A 22,052-nucleotide genomic window follows, 5' to 3' on the forward strand; every position below is an offset into this window, starting at 1 on the left:
TATTTTTCTTGTTTGCTAGCACCATCTCCCCCTGTTGTCCATCCACATAAAATGCATAGTCCTGGAACATAAGAAAGGCGATACGTTTCCTTCCAGTTCTTTTGTAAGCTGACATGAAGTAGACAGATCCTCTGAAGTTTTGTGCATGCTGTGCTTCTTCTCCCCCACCCCCCTTGCTGCAACAAGAAAAGCCTTTTCTTTTAACCTGGCTTCCTTTGAAGAAGTGACTCAGGCAGCTTCATGGCCTCTCAAGGTAAGTGCATATATAGCCTGTATTTTTATATCATGTTTACAGAAAACTGCAGTCTGTTAAATTTCCAGCAATTTTATTAAATGAGAGGGGTTCAGACTAAAGCCACATCATCCAAAGCACGGTTGTTTCACCTTTTTTGTTTTTCAGAATATGAGATGCTCCTAAGGAGAGTAAAATTGATAATAAAATGTTCATTGAATAAAATATATGAAATAAAAAGTAGAATTTGCATGTAACCTGTGAGGTGTTTGTTCATATTTCTATGTGTACCAGTGCCTGTATAGTTGGCATTGAATATGTGGAAAGGGTATGCACTGATCCAAGGTTAACATATTTTGCACACACTTCTTCCATAGTCTACTTTGAAAATAGTATGTCAGCAGATGATGCTCATTTTTAAGATGTGTCACAATCCTGCTACCAAGTAACAAAGGAAATCTTTGAAGATTAATTGCATTTAGTCAGATTAGCTGTATTTGGGTTCATTCTTGACATGTATTGTCTGTAGTTGGAGCCAGTTGGCTCCTCAGAACTGCAAGTGAAAATTGCAGTCAGTCAATCATAAAATCCTTCTAAGTTCATTTGCACATGCTATCAAATGATATTACTGAACAGAAAGAGCCAAGATTCAGATCTCCTTTATGTCAATACAACTCCACTGAAGATACCCCATGGAGTTGTACAGGTGCAATGGGAGCAGAATTTGGGGGTCTAGCAGAGTTCCAACAATTTGCTATATAGGCTTGTCAGTTTTCGGCTATCTTTTTGCTAGAACTTTGTAAATGCAATGCTACGTAACACTAAGGATGTTCTTGGGTACCAAGTAGTTTTTATAGCATTATTGCTGCATGCTTTGAAATATTCTTCTTTTGGAGTGTGAAGACTTGCATATTTCTATTGAAGTTATAATGGGGAATTTGTAATGTATATTTTTAATGTACAGTAGTTAGCAGAAACAGCTGAATAATTTAGCCTTCTAGCCTAGAGTTTCCACAGTAAAGAAACATGATAATATACTTCTAGACAGTGGCCAGTAATTCTACAAATTATGATTATACTGTCCAATCTGTTTGTTTATCTTAAATGTTCACTTACCATAAGTGAAATAGAAAAAAAACCTTCACAAAATAAGCACAAAAATAGACAAAGCTTCAAAATATTTTAGATTTCCATCAATATTTAATGTATATGCTGTCTGATTTTTTGATAACTTCAGTGTGATGGACAAAACTGCAGTTTGTCATTTTATTTCTTATTACTAGAATGACACTAGCACTTGGCTAATAAGACTTCATGGCATTTCATGTAACAAGAGTTAGAGCAACAACAGTACACTGTGAGGTGAAATGATGCAGAAGTACCTATAAAATATTCATATTCCAGTTATACATTTTTAAAAGCCAGATAGAAATTCAAAGGGCTTCCTTCTTTTTCCTGTGGTCTCAGACTTTGAAAGAAAGCAGTAGCTGCAAAGATAAATTAAGATCAAAATATAATTAAACGATGAATCAGCCACACTATGTTCAAATAATGCTAAAGGATCTCATTTAAACCCATAACAGCAAAGGAAAACTTTAAAGCCACAACTCCTTCTGGTGCTAAAACCCCATTCTGCCTAAGTATTGTAGCACACTTGATAGAAACGATTTGTATGGGGACACTCACAGTATCTAAGTGTGGAGGCTCAGTTTAATAAAATGCTGTGTTATTTAAACACAATGGGCCTAGCATTGCTTTCATTTATGCCAATATAACTAATTTAGCTCACTGAAATCAGTGGTAAAACCAGTGTGGGATCCGAATTGGGCTCATAAGATGGATTTTTCTTTCTGTTATATACATGCACACATATTGACTTTGGGGGCATTTGGTGATGTAAGATAGGGCCCAATCGTACAGCCATTTGCAAGTATAAGTAGTCTCATTACCTTAAATGGGACTACCCCAGGTAACAAACACTGTGTGTCTAATAAAAGGAATGAGGAGTACTAGTGGCACATTAGAGACTAACAAATTTATTTGAGCATAATAAATGCTCCCCTGCTCCTGCCCTGAAGGGGTTAAAAACAGCCCTGGGAAGGGGCTGTGGCTGGAGAAAGCAGCCTTTAGACTGGGCTGATTGGGGGAAGTGGCTGCAGCTGGGGCCACGCCCCAAACTGAGCAACAGGGCCTTATAAGAAGGCCAGGGATGCCAGAAGCCAGTCAGTCTCTCTCTAGCTGTAGAGTGAGAAGGGCCTCACTGCAGGGAGTTAGACACAAGGTACCTGAGTGAAGCAGGGCTGGGGAAAGGCTGGGGAGCTCCAGCCTGGAAAGCCCCAGATTGTGGCCTAGTATTGGGCTAGCAGGTACTGGGGGTTGCAGAAGGCAGCCCAGGGGTAGGCCAACGCAGTAGGTCCAAACCCAACCTGGCCAGTGATGAGTGGGCTGATACTGCAGTCTGCCCCAGGGTGTGGGGCTAGACAATGACTGGCAGTAGCCTTATACTGAGGTGAGGATAGTGGGTGGGGGTTCCCCAGGCAGGGGAGACCCTAAGACTGAGGGGTTACTACCAGGGGGCAGAACCCCATGTAAAAAGGCACTGGGGTCCAGGGAGGGACTCGGGGCCAGAGGACAGGCCTGCAGAGGGTGCTCTGGGCTGGAAATTGAGCTAATTCCTGAGGACGACCAGCAGGAGGTGCCGCAGGGGTGAGTCAGCCTGTCTACATGGGATAAAGCCCACTTCATCAGATGCATGCAGTGGAAAATACAGTAGATAGATAGATACACACACACACAGAGAGAACATGAAAAAATGAGTGGTTCCATACCAACTCTAATGAGACTAATTGATTAAGGTGGGCTATTATCAGCAGGAGGAAAAAAAACTTTTGTAGTGATAATCAGGATGGCCCATTTCAAACAGTTGACAAGAAGGTGTGAGTAACAGTATATAGTAATAGTGTGTGTTTTCAGGATCAATCCCTAAGTACACAGACTGATAAAGCCTCATCTTCTAATACTCTAATTTCACCCTGGTGTAACACCATTTAAATCAATGGCATTACATTGGTTAAAACCATTTTGTCAGTGTGGAGAATCAGGCCCAACCATTGTAACAGGAATGCAGCCATTGATATCCTTTTTAAAAAAAAAGGCAGCTTTGGGAACCTCAGATCCCAACAAGTCATTTACTTTCTAGAAAAAGGCTTAATCTGGGAGAAACTATCATGAACTAATAAAACCATAAACACTGAAGAGGATACTGCACAGGCACTCTCAGGCCTTGTCTACACTACAAGACTATTTCGAATCTACTTAATTCGAATTTGTGGATTCGACCTTATGAAGTCGAATTTGTGTATCCACACTAAATACACTAATTCGAACTTCTGAGTCCACATTAATGGGGCCGGCGTCGACTTTCAAAGCGGTGCACTGTGGGAAGCTATCCCACAGTTCCCGCAGTCCCCGCTGCCCATTGGAATGCTGGGTAGAGCTCGCAATGCCTGCTGGGGGAAAAAATGTGTCGAGGGCGGTTTTGGGATACTGTCGTCATTGAACCGTCAATCACGCCCTCCCTCCCTGAAAGCGCCGGCGGGAAATCTGATCGCACCCTTCTCTGGTCGGTTACAGCGCGGACGCCACAGCACTGCAAGCATGGAGCCCGCTGCGATCATCACTGCACTTATGGCCGTTGTCAACTCCTCGCACCTTATCGTCCACCTCTTCCACAGTCAGATGCTGAGAAATCGGGCGAGGAGGCTCCGGCAGCGCGGTGAGGAGAGTGGCGCAGGCCTCTCACAAAGCAGGGTACGCCGCGCCATGGAGATCATGGTGGCAATGGGTCAAGTTCATGGTGTGGAACGGCGATTCTGGGCCCGGGAAACAAGCACGGACTGGTGGGACCGCATAGTGCTGCAGGTCTGGGATGAAACAGAGTGGCTGCGAAACTTAAGGATGCGTAAGGGCACTTTCCTTGAACTGTGTGACTTGCTGTCCCCTGCCCTGAAGCGCGAGGACACACGGATGCGAGCAGCCCTGAGTGTGCAGAAGCGAGTGGCCATAGCCCTCTGGAAACTTGCCACGCCAGACAGCTACCGGTCAGTAGCGAACCACTTTGGCGTGGGCAAATCTACCGTGGGGGTTGCTGTGATTCAAGTAGCCCACGCAATCGTTGAGCAACTGCTCTCAAAGGTAGTGACTCTCGGAAACGTCCAGGTCGTCATAGATGGCTTCGCCGCGATGGGATTCCCAAACTGCGGTGGGGCTATAGATGGGACTCACATCCCTATCCTGGCACCAGCCCACCAGGCCAGCGAGTACATTAACCGAAAGGGCTACTTTTCAATGGTGCTGCAAGCACTGGTGGACCATAGGGGACGTTTTACCAACATCTTCGTCGGGTGGGCGGGCAAGGTTCATGACGCGCGTGTGTTCAGGAACTCTGGTCTCTTCAAATGCCTCCAGGCAGGTACTTTCTTCCCGGACCACAAAATAATGGTTGGGGATGTGCAGATGCCTACAGTGATCCTCGGGGACCCGGCCTACCCGCTAATGCCCTGGCTCATGAAGCCCTATACAGGCGCCTTGGACAGTGAGAAGGAACTCTTCAACTACCGGCTGAGCAAGTGCAGAATGGTCATGGAGTGTGCTTTTGGACGTCTCAAGGGGAGATGGCGGAGCTTACTGACTCGCTCGGACATCAGCGAAAAGAATATCCCCGTAGTTATTGCTGCTTGCTGTGTGCTCCACAATCTCTGTGAGAGCAAGGGCGAGACCTTTTTGGCCGGATGGGAGGTTGAGGCAAATCGCCTGGCTGCTGTTTACGATCAGCCAGACACCCGTGCCGAGAGAATATCCCAGCGGGAAGCGCTGTGCATCCGGGAGGCTTTGAAAGCTAGTTTCCTCGCAGAGCAGGGTAACCTGTGACTGTCCACTTGATTTTAAGAGAGCCTGATCATGGGCCTGTGTCTGTATGTGTCGAGTTAGATCTGAGCTCACAAACCCGGTTCTCCAAGTTTCCCCCACTTCCAAAGCACGTTTTAAAACTAAAAAAATGTAACAGTAATTAATAATAAATCTTTCGTTGACTTTGCATTTCTGTTCCTGGGTTGAAACATGGAAGCATACTGTGCTGGGTTTGGTGTGCACTGATGTACAGACCGCTTGTCCAATACAGGACGGACAGCCTCCTGCTCCTACATAGGTCTGTGGGGTGGGGGACGGTTTACAGTGATTGTGCATGTAGGGGTGGGTTTGCAGGAATGGGTGGGTTTGCAGGAAGGGGCGAGGGGTGCCGTCTTTGGATAGGGGTTTGCATGATGGCTGTGGGCTGTGGGTTTGGGCGTTGGAAGGGGTGAGGGGTGTGGGGGACGGGTGAGTATCTGTCCCTGGATGAGGGCTCTTTTTGGGGCTCAGGGCAGCGGAGAGGCTCGTGGCTACGGTCGAAGTGCATGGTAAGGGAAGTCTGCCTTTACATTCGGGGATGGCAGGCGCCAGGACCCTGGACAAGCATACACATCAACGAATGACCCGGGGCAGCATACACCACACAGACTGACCCTGGTGCCTAGTGACTGCAGTCTGTGTGTGCCCTGCAGTTGACCCTGCCCCCAAGTCTGTACCCTGGTAATGTGGGCTATGAACTGCAATTAAAAATCCCCCCCACACACACACACAAAGTCTTCTGACAGGAGAAACGTGATGGAAACAGAGAGTAACAGCAAACCGCTTTTAATAATGTTATATACAGTGGGGGGTTGAAACTTGGATTTGGGACTGGGTGATCCTGTAAGGGAAGAACTTCTACAAATTTAGAGCGCGAGAGGTGTCTTGTACATTAGCGCTCTGCTGCGGTGCAGTGACAGTTCTCATGGCCCCTACCGCCCCTCGTTCTTGTAACTTTGGGTGAGGGGGGGACAGGACTTCTTGGCGTTGGAGGGCGGTTGCAGATGCAGTGCAGGGGGGCTCTCTCCTCCTGCCTGCGGTCCTGCAGAACATCTACAAGGCGCTGGAGCGTGTCCGTTTGCTCCCTCATTAGACCAAGCAGCGTTTGAGTCGCCTGCTGGTCTTCCTGCCGCCACCTATCCTCCCGTTTGATGTGTGTGCGATGCTGCTGACACAGGGTCTCCCTCCACTGTCTCTGTTCTGCCGCCTCTGCTCTGGAGCAGGCCATCAGTTCCTGGAACATCTCGTCCCTAGTCTTTTTCTTTCGCCGTCTAATCTGAGCCAGCCTCTGCGAGGGGGATGCCGGGGCAGTCTGGGAAAGAGCTGAAGCTGTGTGATGGGAAAAAGTAAGTGATTTCCTTGAACAGATACATGTTTGCGAACAGTGAACACAGTCTAGTCAGTTTCTGTGAACAAGACCATACAGGGCACCTAGTCTCACGAGATCTCAGGACAAGTTCGAGATTTCAGAATACGCTTTCAGTGGTTGCGGTCTTGCACAGGAGAGACGCCAAGCGGGGAGGGACAGCTGAATCCGTCTAGCAGCCAGTCCTGGTAAGCCTTACAGTAGAGTCTGCTTAACAGTTAATGGATAGCTGTGCCCTCCCGCTAAAGGCAATCTGGAAAGCATAAAGTCTGAGCCTTTTCCAGCCCCTCCCGGCAGTGCACGGGAAAGATCACTGTATGCTTTTCCTCTGTGGCCTCCAACACGTGGCTGTTAAGCGAGGGTCATTCTTATGCAAAGTAAAAGTCTACCATTCACAATAGTAACAGTACACTAATTGCCCTAATTAGATGCAGCACTTCCAGAATGACATTACCCTGAGGCGTGTCACCCGGAGTCAGAGAGAGCGGATGCTAAGAGAAGCCCTGCACAGACCAGGACCATATGCTGCCATGCTTGTGGAGGCGATGATTCCCCTTTACATTAGGATGGCCTGGCGCGGAAGAGTGTGCTTCCACGGAGCACCCAATAAGGCACCTCTCCCCAGGAACCTCCTGCGGAGGCTTTTCAAGCTGCTCTCTGAGAGCTTTTTTGAACTGTCCCAAGAGGATTATTGCTCTATTCCTATATGTGTGGACCTACTTTTTGTATAGTTTGAGATTTAAAATTTTTTATATAGTATTTCTATTTTTTATATACCTGTTTTTTAAAAAATAAATGTTTCCCTGTTTGTAGCACTTACCACCTGATCCTTCCCCTGATTCTGAGTCCGGGTTAACGGCAGGGGAGGGTTGGTAGGGGATCTCTGTGAGGGTGATGAAGAGATCCTGGCTGTCAGGGAAAGCGGGAGTGGGTTTGCTGTCGCCTGCGCCGTCCTCCAAAGACCATTCCTCATCTTCCCCATCAGCGAACATCGAGGAGAAACTGTCCCGGTACACTATTCCGTCCTCGGAGTCCACCGTCACTGGTGGGGCAGTGGTGGCAGACCCACCTAGAATGGCATGCAGTGCCTTGTAGAAGCGGCATGTCTGGGGCTTGGCTCCGGAGCGTCCGTTTGCCGCTCTGACTTTTTGATACCCTTGTCTTAGGTCCTTGACTTTCACGCGGCACTGCATCGCATCCCGGCTGTATCCTTTGTCTTTTATGGCTTTCGAGACCTTCTCGAAGGTCTTTGCATTCTGCTTGCTGGAGCGCAGCTCCGAGAGCACAGACTCCTCGCCCCACACAGCGATCAGATCCATGACTTCCCGGTCAGTCCATGCTGGGGACCTCTTTCTATTCTGGGATTGCCCGGACTCCTCTGCTGGAGAGCTCTGCATCGTTGCAGGTGCTGCGGAGCTCGCCCCGATGTCCAACCAGGACGTCAGATTCAAAGTGCCCAGACAGGAAAAGGAATTCAAATTTTCCCGGGTCATTTCCTGTGTGGCTGGCCAGAGAATCCAAGCTCGGACTGCTGTCCAGAGCGTCAACAGAGTGGTGCAGTGTGGGATAGCTCCCGGAGCTACTAAGTTCGATTAGCATCCACACCAAGCCTAATTCGAGCTAGCCATGTCGAATTTAGCGTTACTCCACCTGTCGGGGTGGAGTACCAAATTCGAACTAAAGAGCCCTCTAGTTCGAATTAAATGGCTTCCTGGTGTGGATGGTTGAGCGGTTAGTTCGAAATAACGCTGCTAAATTTGACTTAAAGTCCAAGTGTAGACCAGGCCTTAGTATATAAACTGTTACCCTCATTTGACTCAAGCAGTCTTGTGGGGTTGTTTCCATTAGGAGGAGAAAGTAATGATAGAGTCAGGTATTTCTTTGATGCAATCCTGTTTGTTTACAGAACAAATGACTATGAAGTCCAGATTCCCTGCACACAGGGATCAAAGATCGGGAGACAGTTTCTCTGCTCAGAGTTCCAAGCCCCTTTCCAACCAGCACTCTACCCAAAAGTGCTCTCTCATATCTTTCTCACAAGGTCACATGACAAGCACTTCTCAGACTGTCTCTGATGCTGCCTTCTTTGGCTATGGTGTTTCTGCTCCTTCTCTCTGTGTCACACAGCTCTCTCAAACAATAGCCATCCCCATTCCTTTGCATTCAGCCTTTGGTGAAACACTTCTGCCCACATAGCTCAGGTTTCTGATCAGTCTCGTGTGTGTGTGTGTGTGTTACATTTATCTAGAATGAGGGGCAGCTATTGCCCCACCAGTGAGGTATCATTCAGCTCCCAGCATAATATAAGGTATATGTACATGGTCTTGCTCTCTTTGTGTCTCTGTGTATCAGTGTCCACATTCTACCACAAAGTTGATAGAAATCCCATTCTGACACTCCTTGATAGATACAGCTACATAAAAATGATACAAAAGTAAACAGTTAAGTTACCTAGGAAACACTATCATATCCTAATTGTATAATCTAAATCTTAATTAAGTCTTTTTTTCCTTCCTGCAGATCCTCAAGGACAAATAAACAAAATCTTTCAGGATTATCTCCCGGGTTCTCCAGACCTTCCTAGCCAAAGTATACCTATTGAACCTACAAAAGCCTGGAAACACGTACAACCTCCTCACAGCTTGCCTCCTGGTCTGGAATACCTGAGCCAGGTCCTGTTGTGTCTCAACTTTAATAACCTTTTCTTTCCTCAATAGCTTATGTTTGTGTTGAAACGAAACAAAACTTTGAAATTAATTTAGACTTCCAGGAAGGGCAGGATGGTTACTTCTGCTTTCACTTTCATTCCTCAATGACTCAAAGTGGGTCTCTTTCCCCTCCCCTTGTCATGCCTTACCTCTCTTTTCTTTTCCCCAATCTCCCTCCAGATCATTAAGAGCCTGGTCCTACTCCCATGGAAATCATTACCAAAATTCCCATTGACTTCATAGAGAGAAAAACAAGGCTCTAAAATGGAGCCCACATTTTGAGGAGCATGAAGGTCTTTTAGCCAGATGATTTCTGCCCATAGTTGTACTTCTCCCAGAGCCATAAGTATCCCTGTATCATGGCATCTTAGATGGCTACCTATACAGACTGTGTCCAAAGCCATCCTTGCCTCTAGCAAATTGTGGTTTGTAAAATAATTGGCATAATAGGCTTCAATGATTGTGAATTGTCTTTTATCTTTTATCTTTTAAACACCATAGCCAAGAGGCCACTTCAAACGAAAGAGTCTATTTGACAAAAAACAGTCTCAGCTGTGTTCCCAGGAACACTTGAGACTATTCAGAATGAAAGCATTTTAAAGTCTGATCACCTTGCCACATATGCTGTTTGAGTCCTGTCTGCATTTCACTAAAGGCCTGCTTTTGCCACCATTATTCAAACTGTGTAGTACTTTACTCCACAGTTATTCCCACTGAGTAGCATGTGGGAGGGGGAAAGAACCAGGCCCTCTATTTTGACAGTGAAACTAGTCTGATAAGTTAGAATGTGCAGCTCTGATTCTCATGCACTAGGCAGATGTTGAGTTTGGCTCCCAACATTCTAACAGGGCTAAGGAATGTTTCAACCCATAAAGGCTTTAACTGAAATAAATACATGAGACTCTTTCTATCCACACTAGGAAAAATAATGTATTTTACATTTGCGGCCCAAATTACCGTGTAGTGTCTATTTGTTACTGAAAACACTGTCAGTATTAGATAGCTAATGAAACTGGGCACCTAAAGGGAATAGTAGTTGTTTTTCACCCTATTCAGAATCTGTTCTTTACTTTAGAGCAGGGGCAGGCAAACTTTTTGGCCTCAGGGCTGCATTTGGTTTTGTAAATTGTATGGAGGGGCGGTTAGGGGAGGGGGTCATGGCCCGGGACCCCTGCCCCATCCAACCACCCCTTCTCCCTGTCTCCTGACTGCCCCCTGCCCGCCCCATCCAACTCCCACTCCTTCCTGATTGTCCCCCGGGATCCCTGCCCCCATTCAATCCCCTGTTTCCCCCCCGACCACCATCCACGCCCCCACCCCTGACCACCACCCCAAACTCCCCTGCCCTTTATCAACCCTCTCTGCCCCCTTACTATGCTGCCTGAAGCACTGGTGGCGCTACAGCCGCACAACCTAACTGGAGCTGGGCCACACTGCCGCCGCTGCTAATGCCACCACACAGCACAGAGCACCGGGTCAGGCCGGACTCTGCAGCTGTGCTGCCCCAGGAGCTCACAGCCTATGGAGATATACAGGACAGTACCCAAAAGAGAAGAAAGTGTAGGAAAAGAGTGTGTCTTGCAAACATTTATACCTTCAAAAGTTGGGCCAGTACCTTTATAGCGGAGATATGTTTAGGTTATACAGCCAAAACTGCCTCCTTCAACAACAACAAATAAGATAATTAACCTGCTAAAAGGACTAAGGTCAAGCGGGTTGCATAGACCCTTATAAATCTTAGGGTGTAAGATACTTTGAGATGCAATGTGAGAAATCTCTTTGCTCCTTGAGTGCACTGATAAATGATGGATCAGGACAGTCTTCTTACAGAATCCAATAAAACATAAAAGCACATGACATGTTGCTATCCTTACTGCACTCTCCAAACTTAGACATATTTTTATTTGATAATAAATTAATTTATACAGTTAAAATAGCTCTAGGCATTACCAGCTTAACATCACTCAATAAGTTTTGTCTTGTGAAAGACCAAATTGGGGTACAAAACCAATATTCACACATTGGGACATTTCTGCAATGTTCAAGATGTTTGGCAACCTATACTAAACCTCTATACTAAACTCCCTTCAGATGCAAGAGGTTCTTGTTATGCCTCCTGAAGTTTAAGCTGCAAGTAGCATAAGTGCTTAAGAAAATGTTTGTAAGTTCAAAGGCCTTATTCAGAAATCACTTATTTGCATGTGTCTTTCAGAGACAAGTGTCAGGCTATGGAGGCTATCTCACTAGCTTCTGTTTGCAAACTGGATGAGCTGCAAGAGTGACTCGAACCAAATGGCTGCAACTTGTTTTGAATATGTATTACACAAGGTTTGCCAAATATAGAAGTGATATATAGTGGAGGGCTGTGGCATGATGATCCCATATTGTCATCCCATATTTTCTTTCTTCAGCCATGAGTAATGAGAAAATCTTGTACCAAATATCTGATGGCCATCAGAAATTTAAGGAAAAGAAATGACCAAAGGCTAAATTGTTAGTATGGTGACCTACAGTCAAAATGACACTGAAGTGATAGCCAGTCAGTTTTACAGCATTAGCACCCCCTTCTTAAAACAGAATACCTGAGAGACAATAATAAACCATTACAGCAGCTCTGGGGAGGAGATTCAGAAATACATGGCAAATATTCACTGTTTATCACTGCGTTTATAATCTATCAATCATATGATCATTTCTCCTTGGTCAACAAGTTGGCTTTATAGAGAAGTCTTTTTTTTTCTCATTTTGGCATCCTAGAATGCCATGTGATGACCACCATTTCTGAATCTCCAGGTTTTTTACAGCATAACTTTAAACACAGTGTGCACTGGCCATGCCTCCTCCCTGTCCCCAACAAGTCCTTGTCTGTGCCTTCTGGTGACTCACTCATATCAGGTGAATCTTCAACAGGGGGAAAAGGGCCAGATACCTTTGCATAATCAGAACAGCACAAAGGAGACAGAGTGGGAGAGAGAATCAGGTTCTGCATCCTTTGTACATTTCCCTCAATTACAGCTGACCTCACCATGACCCTAGTGGAACTCATTTGGTCACTGCTTTCAAATGGATGCATACAATACATAACCATCACAGCTTATATCATATTCCTCCAGCTGGCATGGAGTAGAACCAGCTCCCTCTTGAGCAGGTCGAGACTCCTCTGAATTAACAAGAAGATGACTACAGTGACACAGGATACTCCCCAATATACCCAGCCCCTGCTGGCCTGGGAGCAAAGAAATGTAGGTCTGCTGGAATATACGGTATCCTTGACAGGTATATGAGAGTGATTACTGTGGCAACTCCAAATCTCTTTAAAATTATAAGAGTGCCACCATGTACTTTCATTTATTTTCATTTTTTTAACAGCTGGACCAGATAATCATTCACCAGCAGGTGGAGCTTCTTGAAGGTACCATGTGTATGAGTTTCATCTTTACAATGCCAGCATGTACATACCTTTGTAAATGTAACATAAATTATGCCCTGACCTTTTCCCATTGAAGTCAATGAAAACACTCCCATTGACCTTAATGGGTATTTTATCAGGTCCTCCATGCACTGATAGGTTTAATGCTGAAAGTTCATTTTGTTTATGGCAGTTCTACCACAATAAAAGGAGAGGAAAAAGTCAATAATCAGTCCCTACTCCAGCCATAAAAGTTTCTTCATCAATGAGTTCAGTGGGATTGCTCACATGCCTAAAGCTACTTATGTTTATAAGTGTTTCCGGGATTGGGAAGATGTTGTTCTCTTTAGCAATTATTCACATACTACCAAATAATGTAATGCTCTCTGATCAGATGAGTTAAAGAAACAGAAGATATCTGTAAGTGATACAATAATGCATAATACTTTGCATGTATATAGTGCTTTCATATTGCAAAGCACTCTAGAAACATTAACTGCTGCAAATGAAATGTCATGTTTCTTGATTTTTTTTTCACTGCAGATTGGCATAGGGCCTGATCCTGCCTCATTGACATGAATAGGAGTTTTGCCACTGAGCAAAACTGAACGGGATCATGTAATTACTTTTCACCTATTTAAGTTAGTGATGAGTCCAAACCAGAACTCTGGATATCAAGTCTGGATCCAGATCTGAACTTCATAATTCTATAGTGAGTCAAACCAAAGTCTGATCTGAGCACTCTCTAATTTGGCTTAAAATATAGATCTGAATTTTTCCAGATTCCATGGTGTTCAGATTCAATCAAATGTCTGATTAGTGTTGCATAATTGCAGTTTCATTACTGTAAAGGAATTTTGAAATGGTCCCTGTTCCAAAGAGCTTACAATATACATTAGAGAGAGAGGTTGGACTGTGAACTTGGATCAGGTGTTTTTGGGCCACCTTTAATTCTAATGTATTATACTAAATAACTTGCTAACTGTTTTGCTTTATTAGTCATACTTGGTACGGAGACCTGCAGCAAATATGAGATAAAAAACCATTTGGGACAAAGAGTTTACTTTGCAATGGAAGAAAATGGTTGCTTTGATCGTAACTTCTGTTCACCTATACGGTCTTTCACGATAAGGATTACTGATAACACCGGTCGAGAGGTGATCACAGTGAATAGACCCTTGAGATGTAATAGCTGCTGGTTCCCTTGCTACATGCAAGAGGTCAGTGAATAATAACAATAGCATCTTTCATTTATGTATCTCAAATTATTTACCAACTTTCATTAAGCCTCATGAGACCGCTCTCAGTTTGGCAGTATACCCACTTTCCAGATGGGTAAAATGCACAGAAAGGACTATGTGTTTTGTCCATCTTCATCTGGTGAGACATAGAGACCAGAAGGCTGGGCTCTGGCTGCTAGACCATATTTCCTCTTTTTAAAAAAAAATCCATAAAAATAATAATTGTCAAGACAAGTAACTGGCAAGGAACATACTTCCTTAATGATGAATGAGACCATTAATTACAGGTAGCCTATGGCAGGCAAGAAAGGTCTGACTTTGGCCTTCATTCAGATTACGGGTATGATGCAGATTAGCTGCATGGCAAGTTCCATAGGGTTTTTGCCATGTTAACATAGAGGGTTTGAGTGATCTGATTAGACTCTGCAAGTCCAGACCCACAAATGATTAGAGAACGTGCACTCAACACTGCTCTGTCCCAATGCTACAATGAAGCCCATGTAGAGGTCAGTCCTCAGTGCAGGATTGGGGCAATAATTTATACGACTGGTGCACGTGAGCCATGCTTTGTTTGAAGTGTTTTTGTAGTATGTTTCAGTTTCCACTCTTCAGTTTAATGCAAGACATTGTATCATAATTTCAAGCTGAATAGTAAAAGTACTGTCGTTTCTTACAGATTACATAACACTCATTTTGATATTTATGAGAAATTAAACATCATGGGTGAAATCAGGGGCAATACCTAACTTCAAATGGGGTCAAGATTTCACCCCTGTTTGGTGGCAGTTTGCTTGCTATTTGCTACGTTTAGTACAAAAATGTCCATATTAGTCCTGATAAATCCTATGAGATATGTGTGTATGGGTGTGTGTGTGTATAGTTTGAATAACTTGCTTTTGTGCATTTTTAACACAATCCTATAGGAACAATTAGCACAATAAATATAATTTTACTTGTCACAGACTAACAGTAACTTTACAGTGCAAATCACATAGTGTGACAGTAAAGTACATGGAAAGATAGGTCCTTAATTAATGTGCGTCAGTCTGACTTAGATTGCAGCGCCCTGGCCTCTGCCACAGAAAGTCCTAATACCACTCCTATACAGTTTCACAGGATCCACAATCTTGTGTTAAGAGCGTGCTCCCTTTGAATAAGAACACAGATACTTTCTTTCTGTATTTCACCACGAATTACTATAAAGCATCTGACTCTGAGATGCGTTGGCAATGAAAGGTGAATATTCTAGTCCAGCATGTTGATTTAATCATTTTATGCTTTATATACTCGCCCATGTACTTTCTCAGTGATGCATTATGATTTACACTAGAGACGCAGATTGATGTACAGAAGTATCAACATCTCTATATAAATAGACCTTGGTATATTAACTAATTAATGTAAATACATTAGCTTCAGTATACATATGGTTTTTCATGTTATACAAAACTTTATTCTTTAGCAGCAGTTATTAAGTTAATATTGTTCAATGTATTTAAAACTATCCTATGAAGCCTTTTCATACCATGTTTATGGTTTAAAATTTTGCATTTAAAAATAGGGCAATTAATCTTGTAAATTTACACGTTATTATTGTATGCCACTTTTGTCTAATAGTTAGAAGTTCAGTCCCCTCCTGGTACAATAGTCGGCTACGTTGTCCAGAACTGGGACCCTCTGCTGCCTAAATTCACTATACTGAATGAGAGCAAAGAAGATGTATTGAAAATAATTGGCCCCTATGCAACATGCAGCTGTTTTGGAGATGTAGACTTTGAGGTATGTTTCATACACTAGAAAATGCCCATTGTTTAAAAGTAATATAATATTTTGACTGACACATTCAATGAAGGTTTTAAACTTAAAAAAAAAACTACTGTAATGTAGGAACCAGATGTCAACAGTACCCAGAGTGACAAATCAAAGTTCATATTTCTAACCTCAGATCTTAGGCTGGAAGTTGAGTCTACCACATGCATTTCCTGGATAGGAGTGACAATAGATGCAGGAAAAAACATTCTCCTGGGTGAAATCCTGGACCCCCTGAAATCAATGAGAGTGTTGCCATCTACTTCAATAGAGCCAGGATCACATCTCAGTCTCCTTCAGTGACGTTCTGATCCAAAGTCCACTAAATTCAGTGGGATGCTTTCCACTGACTTCAATACCCTTAGACCTATTCTAAGAGTAGTATTGCCATTGAACAGCCACTTAACTGCTGCTTCTACAGAAGGACAGTTAAGTTTTAGAAGCAGTAGATTTGAGGAGTTCGGGAGAGCAAAACATGCACAAAATTTGCGATGACAATCACAGTGCTTTGGATTTCTCACTTTCTCTCTGTTTTAGCAAGATTAAGGGATCATAGCAACCTTCTACACTGGCTACCTCCTAAACAGCCACACCAAAAGACTTCAGTGAGATTCTGTCCACAAATGTAGGTTTAACTTACCAAATAACTGTGATGACCAAACAGTCAGGGACACATTTCTCTGAGCCAGAAGTTAGGGGGGCATTGGTCCCGAGACATGATGCTACTACTATTTACAGCTAGTCAATAATTTTTTTGTCAACATGAAATTTCCTTGTGAAAGGGGAGAATTGTGTACATTTTCACAATTTCTTTTCCCTGGTTTCCAACCAGCTCCAGTGCTGCTGCTGATCCCAAAGCTCTAAAAGAGCATCTTTCTGGTGTGTCATTTCACATGGATAAAGATAAGCATGATGCCCCAGAGCTTATAAGTGATGACAAACATGAGGGTACTGATTAGTGGTAATCCGAAGTCAGTGGCTAGGGGAAGCTAAGAGATAGAAGGGAATCCATCTAATTTCTCAGTATTCCATGTCTCAGTATTCTATGTCAGAGCAAGTAACTCCATTGGTCAGAGGCAGCTGCATCAGTGTCTTATGCATCTAAGCTATTGTTTTGGAATCTACTGTAGCTGCTGCCGCTGTCTCTTTTCTTTCCATTGTTTCATCATCACTGATGACACAATACTTCTCAGCAGCAGCATGGCTGAAGCAAGAGTCCTCTGACTCTTTGTGTACAGAGAATAGGCCAGATTAAATGATTTTATGACATCCTGCTTGAGGATAGGGGCATGAAAGGAAGGTGTATAACTGCTGCTACTGTATCTGCTGCTGTGGCAGCAGCTGCTCTGTTTGAATTTTGTCTGCTTTTCTGATGTTGTCAATGCTGCAGGTCTTTGTTGTGGTGTGATGCTGCAGATGTGTGTCCAGCATGCCTGCCATAAACTGAATTTCAGCACATGCCCTGCAAAGCTATTGTTTAATGCCAAACTGACAAAAATGCTGAGATTCTCATTTGCTGGGAAAAGTCTGGGGAAATAATTTTCCTCCAAACAAAATTTGAATTCACATCCAACATTTGTGGATGTTCAGATGTGCTCTTTTGCTTTGGACCCAGCTTTAATCACATGAGGACCTGTGCCAGTTGTCAATTCACTGGAACAGTGGAACCAGTCCCATTGAAGTTAATGGGTATTTTGCCCCTGATGACCAAGACAGAATCAGCCTGATTGTGAATAGCCATTGGGACAGCTTTTGGGAGGGTAACTTAGATGGAGAGAAGGGTATCCATTCTGCAGGGACAACATTAGGGTGACATGCTGTGCATGTGCAGTTTCCACAATTAGAAACTGCACAGTAGTTCAGTGTACAAATGGAGGGAGGTGAGATGATGGGAATGGTTGACCAGCTCCTCTCTCTGTCCTCTGGGATCATAATCTCAGACAATGGGGCGAATGTGATACATGGTGATGCTGTTGGCCACATAACCTGCTTTTCACATGTCAGAAACTGATTTTTTTCTGGAATTACATTTAAAACACGCACCTCAGACAGAACATGGATTCTCTCTCTGAGACAACTTGAAATTTCATAGGCAGGAAGTGTCATAGTCTTCATTTGTTTTTTTTATATTGTGATTGCACCATGAGGCCTCCAAAGGCTAGGACCCATTGTGCTAGGCACCGTACCAATATAGAAGATGACAGTTCCTGCCCCAAAGAGCTTAAAGTCTGAAAGACAAGTCATAACTGCATGAGACAAGCAAGTCAAGGTGAAGATGGGAGAGGTGGAGTAATAATAAAAATAATAGGATGGTGTGTCCCATATTCTCATGCTTTGAATAGCCCTTCCCCCTGGGATGGGGAGAAGAGGCTTCCCAAAATTTTCCAGAAAAGTGAAATGCAGAGGTTGTAAAACTATTCAAAATAGTAAACATTTTTGTCTTTTGATTATAATAATTAATGTCCATGCTTACTAGAATGTATGGTTCTGGCTATCTACATGGGGGTGAATTTCATTTCACTTTCTAGGCCAAATCCTCAGCTTGTGTACACTGGAAAAGCACCAATGGAATCAATGAACTAGTCTGATTTACACCAACTGAGATTTGGCCCACTAAGAATAGAATACTTTCTTGTCTGTTACAGGGCACTGATTATAACAAATCCAATAAATTATTATTTGGAGGGAGGGATTGGAGGGGGCTATACGTTAGTGTGGCTGTTTTTTAATCTCTCTTTTCTCTTGTGTAGGTAAAAACTCTTAATGAAATGTCAACAATTGGCAAGATTTCCAAATATTGGTCTGGGTTTGTAAACAATGTTTTTACCAATGCTGCTAACTTTGGGATCCAGGTTCCTGTAGATCTTGACGTGAAAATCAAGGCTATAATGATTGGAGCTTGTTTCCTCATAGTAAGTACACAAAACCAGAGGGAAAAGCCATCACAAGCTAGGTAAAGTGGAGCCAAAGCACCCACAATCTATGGTAAGACCCTAGTCCTACCACAGGATCCACATGACTGGACCCATGGGTATGTTCAGATCCTGTTGCGAGATTGGGACCCAACCTAAAATTGTCAATACCTAAAAGATTATTAGCTGGGAAACCTGTAACTTTAATGGGTTTTTCTTTTATCATTTACTGATATGGAATTCTTTAAAATTTGCATCATTTTATCAAAAAGTTACCCCACATCTGACATCCTGTCAGTTTAAATGATATTTTCATGTGTTGTCCTGTGTCACAAAAGATGTGATCAAATATTTTAATCCTCACAGAACCTAATAGAACCCTGGGTAATCTGAGGCAATGAGAAAAACTGTTGAATTTGAACTTGTTACCATGTCTGTGATCCAAGAGAGAAGAGCAATTACACTGATTCTTTATTGGTGTTTCAAGATCCTGGGCCTGATTTGCCCCTTGCAGGATATAAATAACTCACATTGATTTCACAGGAGAGTTTTATGTGTATCTTGAGGAGCAGAATAGGGCTGTGAAAAGGTGAATCCTTTGCTTTATCCACAGCTACTCATTTTATTCAGCATTATCTATATTTCTGCCCAATGAGTCATAATGTTTTCCCTAGCCCATATTCTTCTTCCTTCACAGATTCTATTGTACAACATTGAATCTTAAAACATTCAAGAACAGGGGCAAAGAGGGCTGTGCATAAATTTGAGGTGCACAACAATCATGGCAAATCAGCATCTTTGTCTGTTCTTGCTTGATTTATTTCTCCCTATGCATTATATCTAATATGCTACACATTGGTACAGCAATGAAGGCCACATAATGATTTCAAAAAACTGTTTGGATCCTCTGATCAGAGGAGACAGGAAGACAGGCAAAGCTATTTTAACTGTACTTCTGAAAAAGACCACAACAGTGATTCTGATATTTTATTCTAGTTCTTGGCTGCAACAAGCTTAGAAATATAATTCTCATGACACTTAAGATTTTCAGATTTCCTGCTACATAACTCTCATTGCTCAGTGGCAGAGAGTCATTGCCTAATGTACTTATTTTATTTAATAAGAGCCTTCAAATCTGGCTTTTGATATTAATTGTTGCCTTTTTGTATTTTCCTTAACATTCACAGTTTATTTATTTGTAGGATTTAATGTTCTTTGAGAACTCATTGGATGGATTATAACAAGCAAGATGACAGAAACAATAAAATATGCAGAATGTGTTTCAGTAAGTAAGACAGAATATAAATTGATCTTCCTCCTTTCAAGGCTTCTACATAAGACACTTTCTGATTCTTTTTCATTTTCTTCTACAAATCCCTTGAGCTTTAGACATTATATTTTACTGCACAAATCTTTTTTTTTTTTTTTAGGAAAAAAGTTAATGATAGTATTTATTAAAACATCTCTTATGTAAATAATAATTTCCCCATTTGAATTGCATGTATTGCTAAACATACAGTTTTGAGACAGAGTGATGTTGCTTTGGAAACTGCTATTCTCTTTTTTCTCTTTTGATGTTTTTGCATGTGAAGCATGAAAGATTAGAACTAAGGCTTGCAGCATCACTCATGAAAAGTCTATGTTTAGAGAACTCTTTGAAGTTTTGCAAGTGATGGTGCTAGTTATTAACCAAATAAGGTGGGACTTTCCATTATTTCAGAAGTAGCTTTCAGATCTACTATTAATTAACAGTAACAAGCTGAATATAACAGTAATAATGTACTGGTATTTCCCAATGGGGAAGTTTTAAGATGGATATGTGTTTGTGTGGGGACAGTGGAGGTGATGGAACTTCCTGTTTGGGTTTAAGAGATATTTTACACAGCTAAGGTTTATAAATAACGTGATTTTATGACAAAGATTTTTCAAAAATGTGAGCCCAAGTTAAGTTTCGAAGTCCCTAATTAGTCACATAAACAAGTGACCTATTTTCAAAAGATTGGAGCATCCAGAGTTTTCACTGAAGTCAGGCAAGCATATTTGAGTTTCTTCGCCGCATTACAGAGAGAAAAAACAATGAGGAGTCCTTATGGCACCTTAGAGACTAACACATTTATCTGGGCATAAGCTTTTGTGCCCACGAAAGCTTATGCCCAAATAAATGTGTTAGTCTGTAAGGTGCCACAAGGACTCCTTGTTGTTTTTGCTGATACAGACTAGCACAGCTACCACTCTGAAACCTATGAGAGAGAGAGAGAGAGACTAACAACTCTCCCACCTTGTTGTTGTGGAAAAGATCCTTTTCTCTTATCCACATCATACCCTAATACAGTTAACTTTTTAATTCAAGCCTGCACTTTTCTGAAGCCAGCATAAACCAAACACCAACCAAATAAACCAAAGCGTCAGGCAGACTCAGATATTTTCTGTGATATTACTGTGCAATAGAAGCTTTCTAGCTGCACTTCAGACACAGGTGTAAATTGCAATATAGAAATATACCTTAAGGCTGGAGGTAGTCACATCCTGCTAAGAGTGTTCAATACCACTTTTTCAGATTTTGAATGTCTGTTCATTTGTACCATGTTCATATACATTACTACTTACTGTTCATGAATATTCACATTCTCAGGCTTTTACTTATATAATTGTTTGGGGAATGTCCAGCCTTGCTGAAATACCCATATTTATATTTATATATGGGTATATTTATATGCAAGCAAGACTGTGTGTGCAAAAAAAAAACATTAACTGAACATTATTTGCTATTTGTCAATTGTTTTACATAATACTCTTGCTTAAATATTTCAGTGATCCATTCAGGCAACAGAAACAATGCCATGTAATATAGGTGACAAATCACACACAAAGAATAACAGAATTCTCAGTCTGAGTGAACAGTTGACAAAACATCCATTGGCTGAGATTTGTTTGCATGAAATGGACAGTGAATGCTGGCAAATAGCTAACACATCTTTTAGATTATCTAGTAAGGTGACTAGTTTCACTACCAACCACTATACAAATAGTAAAACTGTGCTACATATGTTCGGTAGGTGGCAGCAACACTTCATTATTCAATATTTATTTTCCACAGAACATGATCTTCACCAGGGACAGCTCAACCTGCAATTGATTTCTAGCCTTTTGAAGAGAACGGTTTTACTTTGTTTGCTGTTTGATATTAAACCTTTGACACAAGATGTTGGAACTGTTTTACTGTTTGCAAGTTGCCGCTGAACTCTCAGGAACTGGGGAAGTTCTAACTGAAACTTGTACCTCTTTGCCTTCACATCCATTGGGGAAAATTTGGCATACCATAGGGCAGGGGTGGCCAACCCATGGCTCTAGAGCCACACACGGCTCTTCAAAAGTTAATATGCGGCTCCTTGTATAGGCACCGACTCCGGGGCTGGAGTTACAGGTGC

General features: G+C 42.6%; 1 protein-coding gene across 2 annotated transcripts; it reads left to right on the forward strand.

The window, feature by feature from the left end:
• The first annotated feature begins 96 nt into the window (after positions 1 to 96).
• On the forward strand, positions 97 to 21,825 carry PLSCR5 (phospholipid scramblase family member 5). 2 transcript variants are annotated; one of them, XM_039487051.1, is made up of 8 exons: positions 97 to 253; positions 9,066 to 9,217; positions 12,623 to 12,665; positions 13,662 to 13,882; positions 15,521 to 15,682; positions 18,463 to 18,624; positions 19,827 to 19,909; positions 21,722 to 21,825. In XM_039487051.1, exons 1-7 carry the CDS (start codon positions 241 to 243, stop codon positions 19,863 to 19,865), a joined length of 792 nt encoding a protein of 263 aa, XP_039342985.1. In that variant the 5' UTR covers positions 97 to 240; the 3' UTR covers positions 19,866 to 19,909; positions 21,722 to 21,825. The 2 variants fall into 2 exon arrangements, with proteins under 2 accessions (XP_039342985.1, XP_039342984.1); XM_039487050.1 differs by lacking the exons at positions 19,827 to 19,909; positions 21,722 to 21,825 and having other exon boundaries at positions 18,463 to 18,669.
• The last annotated feature ends 227 nt before the right edge of the window (positions 21,826 to 22,052 follow it).

The sequence above is a fragment of the Mauremys reevesii genome, linkage group 9 (assembly GCF_016161935.1).
Source record: "Mauremys reevesii isolate NIE-2019 linkage group 9, ASM1616193v1, whole genome shotgun sequence".
NCBI classification, from domain to species: Eukaryota; Metazoa; Chordata; order Testudines; family Geoemydidae; genus Mauremys; species Mauremys reevesii.

What these genes read in the sequence shown, in the direction of transcription:
- PLSCR5 (XM_039487050.1), top strand. An exon ending in GCAGGTGGAGCTTCTTGAAG is followed by an intron (nt 12,666 to 13,661) that starts GTACCATGTGTA and finishes TTGCTTTATTAG; the next exon opens with TCATACTTGGTACGGAGACC. An exon ending in TTGGAGATGTAGACTTTGAG is followed by an intron (nt 15,683 to 18,462) that starts GTATGTTTCATA and finishes TCTCTTGTGTAG; the next exon opens with GTAAAAACTCTTAATGAAAT.